We start from the raw sequence: 7,899 nt of genomic DNA, 5'->3' as shown, positions 1-7,899 counted from the left end.
ACACACATGCACAAACACACAAAGTTATTAACAGAACCCTCTTCCTTTGGTACTCACCATAAAGACACATAGTCTGTTTTGTTTTGTTTTGTTTTGCAGTACTGGGGCTTGAACTCAAAGCCTTCACCTTGAGCCACTCCACCAGTCCTATTTTTATGATGGGCTTTTTTGAGATAGGGTCTCATGGAACTATTTGCCTGGGCTGGCTTCAAGCCGTGATCCTCCTGATCTCTGCCTCCTGAGTAGCTGGGATACAGACATGAGCCACCAGTGTCCGCATCTTTTCTTAATGGTCAATATTTTGGATATAAGTAAGCCAGTCATATGGTTTAAATAAGTCTGCAAATAACACAGGAGTTAACAACACAAGTTGTGGGAATGCTGTCCAAATAAGGCCTATAATGTTGACCTACGACAGGTACTCAATTAAATTTGATTCATTAAATGACTTGGCTAGACCAGTATATCCTACAAATCTTTACATATTGTAGGCAAGGAGAATTCTCTAGAACCACTGCTCCTCACTCCCTGTGTGCCAACATAGAATCCTCTCATAAGAGAATCTTCACCCAGGCTTATGACAAACCTTTGTCCTTTGACACTCAACTTTTGTTTTGTTGTTCTGTTTTCTTTCCCAATAATGCCTGTTCTGTGGAATAGGAACCAGTCTCTGTCTGGCCTTGTAATGTCCAAAAAGTTATTTCTAATACAGAGCTGGAGGTGTGGCTCAAGTGGTAGAAGAATGCCTGCCTAGGAAGTGCAAAGCCCTGAGTTCAAACCACAGTACCACCAAAAAAAAAGTTAATAAAGTTATTCATAAAAAAAAGATTATCCATCTGACTTCTTAGAGCTATTCAGAATCAATCATTTTTACCTGCACTTCTAGGAACATGTATTTGTGTCTCTGTGTTTGTATGTAGCTTGATGCATCAATCTTTAAGGATCAGAAATTTATCTCCAAATCTATTATGGCTTTGGCAATTGTGAGTTCATTTTAATCATCTTGAATTTCTTTTTGTCATTTGCCAGTACTACCACCCCCAACACAATAGTGCTTCTTTTCAGTTGACTTGGTTCTACCTGCCAAGCTTTAAAAGGTAGGCCTTAGTTTTGTTGGATTTTATAGTCTTCTATTATTTTCTATGGATTTTCTCTTTCAAAATATTTTCTGAATTCTTATATGGAAGCCTCCCAGTTTGCTAATACCGTTTTTTAAAAACTACCCACATTTTAGGTGTTGTGTGTATTTTATATAAAAAGAGAGTTGGCCAAGCCCTTTTGGCTTCCACCAAGAGAACCAACAGACTTTTTCAGTCTATTTCATTTCCAGTCCCCTTTCTGGTGATGTGTCCAGCATCTTATCAGGTTTCAGAATTGCAAGGGTATAATAGGTAATGACTTCCTTGTTACTTTCTTATATTATAATAGAAAAAAGAATGATAATAGGTAATATATATTTAGATTAATTTGAAATGCCTATTCTGAAACCATTTTCCAAATGTCTATCACTGCAGATCATGTATGCACATAACTATGTATTTAACTTTTCATTGTTATAACAATAAATTTGCAAAAGTTGCAAAGTCCCATACACCCTTCCACAACCTCCCCTGGTGTCAGCATCTTCCAGTTGTTACACAATATCCTTATAGCTTATTCAGACTTCATCATTTTTACCTGTATTTCTAGGTAGGTGTATTTGTGTGTGTGTGTGTGTGTGTGTGTGTGTGTGTGTGTGTATCTTGATGCAATCTTGCCACATGTGTAGTCTTATGTAGTCACTATCACAGTGAAAACACTTAACCTTACCATCACTCCAGGACTCATTCAGTTACTTTTAATAGCCACACTCATCTCCCCATCTCTGGTTGCATTATTTCACTATTATTACATTCTATGTAATATACTATTAGTATATGTAATGTATGATTATACTATTAAAATCATGTAGTATGCATCCTTTTGAGATTGACTTTAGTCACTTATTCTAACTTCCTTGAGGCTCATTCAAGTTGTGTTTCTTAATAGTTAATTCCTTTTCATTGCAGTATAGTACTTCTCTGGTAGGGATGTGCCACAGGTGTGGAGTTTTGTTGTTGTTTTATAGTTGGCAATTTGCTTTTGTTGTTACTATTGTTGAGGTTTGGAGGGTTGCTATTAGGTTTTTTTTTTTTCAGAGCTGGTAATTAAACACAGGGTCCTTGTGCATGGTAAGCAGAGCCACAGTTTTTAAAACTATTCCCCCTTAGAAGGACATTTGGAAAGCTTATAGTTTGGAACTTTAAGAAATAAAGCAGTTAGGTGCACTGGAATACAAAGTCCTGAGTAAAAATAAGTCTTATCTTGGGATAAGTACCCAAGAATATGACTGATGGGTCATATGGCAAATCCATTTTTAGTTTGAAAAGGAAAAACCAAACTATTTTCCAGAGTTAGGTTTTTTATTTTTGGAATTTAATTATGACTCAACCCCTAGATAGATATTCTACTGTTTACCTGTTCCTGATGAGAGAAGTATCCTAAAGTCCATGGAGTCAGATGAACCTGGATTCAAATCCTGATTCACTCACTTGTTAGCTGGGTGAACTTGAACATATATCTAACTTTTCTGAGTCTCAGATTCCCAATTTGCAAAATAGAGACAATAATGCTTGAGACAGGAAGGACTTAACCACATCAACATCTAAAATGCTGAGATTAGAGTGTTTGGTGCACAGTCATGAGTTAGTGCTAGCTCTTTCTTCTCCCCATGGCAAAATAATAATCAAACATTACTTTTAGTTTTTACGGTATTAGAAATTACAACTAACTTTAAAAATCCAAAGATATTATACTACTTTTACTCATATTCCTTTTTACCAAATAAATTATCTTGAGTAGGTTTATTATGCATATTTCCTTGGTAAAACTAGTTTCCCTTTCTTCCTATCAGTGATACTTCCTGCAATTTTTGGAAGCAAAAACTAGTTGGTGTCTCTCCATTGTACTCTGTCTTTTCTTTTTTCTAGGTCAGTGAACAATTTCCTGATGACTGGCCCAAAGGTAAGAAAACATTTCTTTGATTCGGATGTCACTAATCTTAACTTTCTGACTAAAGATGATCCATGGCAGTTTCTTTTCACCAAATCCACATCTTTCACTATGTTATAATATGTACTACAAATAGAAAAACTGAGGCACAGAGAGTACCTCAGTTTGGGACATACCCAAAACCACATGGCAAACTAATGTCAGATCCCAGATAAGAGCTGAAGAGTACTGATTCTGAACCAGGCACTGTGGCTCACGCCTGAAATCCTAGCTACTTGGGAGTCTGAGATCAGGATGATGGAGGTCTGAGGCCAGCCAAGGCAAATAGTTCACAAGACCCCATCTCCAAAAGAACCAGAGCAAAATGGCCTAGAGGTGTGGCTCAATTAGTAGAGCACCTGCTTTGCAAGCACAAAGTCCTGAATTCAAATTCTAGTCCCACCAAAAAAAAAAAAAAAGAGTACTGATTCTGACTACGGCCAGAATTTCCAGAACCAGAAAAGTGGCCAGGTGTCAGGATGCAAAGTCACACATACTTCTCCCGCAGAGGTGGGATCAGGTCCTATGTAGTGCTGGAATTACACTACATGATCACTTCGTGGAAAGGCATTCCTAGATCCAAAAACAGCATTTTCCAAGAAAGTAATGGGATGAGATCTGCTGAAAATTCATGAATTATGTAATTGGAGTTCATTTTGGAGAGACAGCTTAATATATTGAATAAAAGCTAGTGAGAACTAGAGTCTGATAAAACTGACTTTCAGTCCTAGTTCTGCCATTTGCAAAGTACTTTATTTCCCCTCTCTTAGCCTCACTTTCCTAATCTATAAAATGGTCCCCGTTTCACAAGGTTACTTGCAATACTAAATGAGACAGCGTAGTAAAGTACTTATTCAGTCATTATTTTGGAGGGATGGACAGGAACAGAGGTGCATGGCCAGTTTGGGGCAAATGCCTCCTAAGCTTGGACTAAATTTTGACCCCATATTTCTGTAGGCTTACCTGATCTACTCCAGCAGTGTGGCAGCTGGTGCCCAGAGTGGTATTGAAGAATGCAAATACCAGTTTGCCTGGGACCGCTGGAATTGCCCTGAGAGAGCCTTGCAGCTGTCCAGCCATGGTGGACTCCGCAGCGGTAAGGAAAATCTTGGCTACAGCAATCTGGACCCCCAGGTCACAGATTTGGAGCCCTGGGCATGATCCCCTTCCTCTTCTACACACTTGATTTTCATCTGGTCTCTTCTCTCAGGACATCTTCCTCTTCTGAGATCTCTCTCTCCTTCTCCACCTCCTTTTTCCTATTTATAGTTTTGTTCTTCCTTCCAAAACACCCTCACCACTCAATTAATGAACCTTACCTCCCTCCAATACTATAGCATGCTCAGTCACCCATTGGCTAAAGGTTTCTTCACAATATAAGTTACATCAGGAGATAGGTCAGGAACCGAATTCCTCATGTCTGTTGGCTCCTGTCTTTAGCAGGCCCTGCAGAGAGGACTGGGCAAGAGGAAACTTGGAGAATGGATTCCTATACAGAAGCTAAATAGTGATCATGCCACTAAATAAAAGAACTGCAAATCTGAGTTTCTTTTCTTTTCTTTTGCAGTACTGGAGATTGAACTCAGGGCCTTCACCTTGACCCACTCCACCAGCCCTTTTTTGTGATGGGTTTTTTTTTTTTTTTTTAGATAGGGTCTCACAAATCCAGGCTGGCTTTGAACAGTGATCTTCCTGATCTCTGGCTCCTGAGTAGCTAGGATTACAGGTGTGAGACACCAACACCCGGCAGAGGTTCTTTAAAAGTCTAATGGTGCATGCCTCTTAGATGCCAATGTTCCAGGAGGAACATTTTACAACCTGCCCTTTACATTCATATCCATCCCCATTTCTTCCTCAGGCTCTTTCCCACCTAAATCCTTTAAAATCAATATGTCAATAATGGTCTAGCCACCTATCATCAAATGTATGATCTGAAAAGATGGGAGAGAAGAGAAGGGCTGAGGCCAGGGATGGAACAGACCATGGAAGAAAGCAAGCTCTATTATGAAGAAAGGGAAATAGGACAGAGTTGGGGAAAGGCGAGTATAAGCATAGCATTAAAGGAAAATAGTATGACTGGCATGTCTTTGGATGGCAACCTCTCACTCTCACTCTTGGGATCTTTGATTTCTGCCAGCTAATCGGGAGACTGCGTTTGTTCATGCCATCAGTTCTGCTGGAGTCATGTACACCCTGACTAGAAACTGCAGCCTTGGAGATTTTGACAACTGTGGCTGTGATGACTCCCGCAATGGGCAACTGGGTGAGTAGAGGTGTGGGAATGAGGAACACAGGCCAGGTAAGTTCACTTACAAGAAAGAAAAACTTGGTGAGATAAAGTTGTGTTCTAAATATGAGGAAAATCATGTTGAAGTTGGGTGAACCAGTCTGAGCCCAAACTCTATAGTGACAATTCAGGCTAAATGTAATTTGGTGCCCTCTTCTCTCATTGAGTGATTTCCTTAAACATCATTATGACCATCATTATAATAATAACTGAACAACATGTCTTGCCGGCTCAATCATCTGTTCTTCCTCTCAAACACAGCATCTTTTCTAGCTATCCCCTTGTACTCCCACTCTTTACCTCCACTGAGTTCTCTGTGCCCTCCCGCTCAATTTCCAACTTCTTTATTCCACATTGTCTCAGTTGCGCCCCTCTTCCTCTTTCCACGCTTGGGTTAGCCTTCTTTTTTGCACCACGTGGCCGCTTCTGGACCTCAATCACCCCCAGGACACGTGCAGCTCTTTTACCACTAAGCCGAAGCGCTGGCCGAGAACCCACTCAGCAACTAAATACGTCATGAAACCTTGAGCAGGGGATTGGCTGAAGCTGGATCTCAGCTGGTCCCAGCCTCAAAGGCGGCAAAAACAAATCTTCTAGACTGAAACTAATCCGGAAACAGGGCACTCGCCCAACCTAATCCTTTCCTATTCCAGACCACCACCACCCCCAACCCAATTAGAAACAGCAGCCCAGGAAGCTCCGTGCCCGCCTGCTTAATGACCTTTCCCGCCCCTGCACTTTTCCAGGGGGGCAAGGCTGGCTGTGGGGAGGCTGCAGTGACAATGTGGGCTTCGGAGAGGCAATTTCCAAACAGTTTGTCGATGCCCTGGAGACAGGACAGGATGCCCGGGCAGCCATGAATCTGCACAACAACGAGGCCGGCCGCAAGGTGAGTCCCTGAGATTAGTCAGCGGGCTGCTCCATCAACTACCACCAGCTCGAGGTGCGGGCAACTCTTGGGTTCATTTAACAGACTGCCAACGGGCTGGCCACGCAGACTAGCCATGCGCCTCGGGAGGCAGGCCTCTTACTCCTAGCTCTCTCCCCAGGCGGTGAAGGGCACCATGAAACGCACGTGTAAGTGCCACGGCGTGTCCGGCAGCTGCACCACACAGACCTGTTGGCTGCAGCTGCCCGAGTTCCGCGAGGTGGGCGCGCACCTGAAGGAGAAGTATCACGCAGCTCTCAAGGTGGACCTGCTGCAGGGTGCGGGCAACAGCGCGGCCGGCCGCGGCGCCATCGCCGACACCTTCCGCTCCATCTCCACCCGGGAGCTGGTGCACCTGGAGGACTCCCCGGACTACTGCCTGGAGAACAAGACTCTAGGGCTGCTGGGCACCGAAGGCCGAGAGTGCCTGCGGCGCGGGCGGGCCCTGGGCCGCTGGGAGCGCCGCAGCTGCCGCCGGTTGTGCGGGGACTGCGGCCTAGCTGTGGAGGAACGCCGCGCAGAGACCGTGTCCAGCTGCAACTGCAAGTTCCACTGGTGCTGCGCTGTCCGCTGTGAGCAGTGCCGCCGGCGCGTCACCAAGTATTTTTGCAGCCGCGCGGAGCGGCCGCGGGGAGGCGCAGTGCACAAGCCAGGGAAGAAAGCCTAAGAGTCGCCTCTCCTGCCTCCTTCCCCCATCTGTCCTTGACTTCTTTTAGAGACCCCAGTAATAGAGGAACCTAGGGAATGGGGACCCCACATTCCCAAGCCCAGAGATCCTGAGAGAAAGAGACTGCAATCTCTCCAGAGCTTGCCATTTTCCAGATTTCTCTGCTCTCTCCTAGAGCTGGCTCAGCATGGTATTTGCAGTCCACACTTAGGTCTGAGAACTGTTCTAAGATCCAGTACTGTTGATGGGCCTTGGACTAGAATGAAAATAGGCGTTCTTCTCCCTTCCCGCTTCCCCGCCCCCAGCTGCCCTAATGCCTGACCTAGTCTACCAAGCCCTAGGAACTGAAGGACCTTCTCAGATCACAGAGGCCAGGGATGGCCTTTCTCTTTTACCCACTGTCTGCTACCAGCTCTCTACCACAGCTACATGTCCCTTTTGCAGAGCCCCTCCTGTACTTCTGATTTCCTGCTGTTGACACAGACTCTTCAGGAATCTCTAACACTTTCTCTTCTTTTCCCCTTCCCCTTTCCCTGAAAAGACACAGTGAGAAAACTAACCTGGGAACTTGCATGAGGTGGGTTCCTAGAGGCAGAGGTTGAATATGGGGGAAGAAGGAACCCTAGAACCCTGACTTGCTGAACACCAAGTCTGCTACTCTTCTTTATGCCACACCATGGTGTCATTACCAGTGGGACAATGACCTTCCTAAACAATCACCTAGAGTACTCCCGAGAGGTCTAGGAACTATGTGGCAGATTACCATTAATTTCCTATTCTTCAAAGTTACCTTCCCCCTGCTCCTGGCAATTTCTACTTCCCTAAAGGAGCTTTGTTCCTCTGAGCCAAGACTGAGGTAAACAAAGCCATCTTCCCACTCAGATCCTGATCAGCACCTCTAAAGGCAAGCCATAGGAAAAGAGAAGGTGGGTCCTTTTCTTTCACTCA

General features: G+C 44.1%; 1 protein-coding gene across 1 annotated transcript; it reads left to right on the top strand.

Annotated features, from left to right (window-relative positions):
- The first annotated feature begins 401 nt into the window (after positions 1-401).
- Wnt8b (Wnt family member 8B) lies at positions 402-7,009 on the top strand. The gene is made up of 6 exons (XM_020182151.2): positions 402-418; positions 3,009-3,042; positions 4,027-4,165; positions 5,207-5,332; positions 6,103-6,245; positions 6,406-7,009. The coding sequence occupies exons 1-6, from the start codon at positions 402-404 to the stop codon at positions 6,949-6,951; spliced, it is 1,005 nt and encodes a 334-aa protein (XP_020037740.2). The 3' UTR covers positions 6,952-7,009.
- Positions 7,010-7,899: the final 890 nt, after the last annotated feature.

Source organism: Castor canadensis, chromosome 7 (genome assembly GCF_047511655.1).
Source record: "Castor canadensis chromosome 7, mCasCan1.hap1v2, whole genome shotgun sequence".
Classification (NCBI taxonomy): domain Eukaryota; kingdom Metazoa; phylum Chordata; class Mammalia; order Rodentia; family Castoridae; genus Castor; species Castor canadensis.
This window is presented reverse-complemented; position numbering and strand designations above follow the sequence as displayed.

Excerpts from the sequence above, each read along its gene's own strand:
- Wnt8b (XM_020182151.2), top strand. Across the intron at positions 4,166-5,206 it reads CCATGGTGGACTCCGCAGCG|CTAATCGGGAGACTGCGTTT; the intron begins GTAAGGAAAATC and ends GATTTCTGCCAG. Across the intron at positions 5,333-6,102 it reads CTCCCGCAATGGGCAACTGG|GGGGGCAAGGCTGGCTGTGG; the intron begins GTGAGTAGAGGT and ends GCACTTTTCCAG.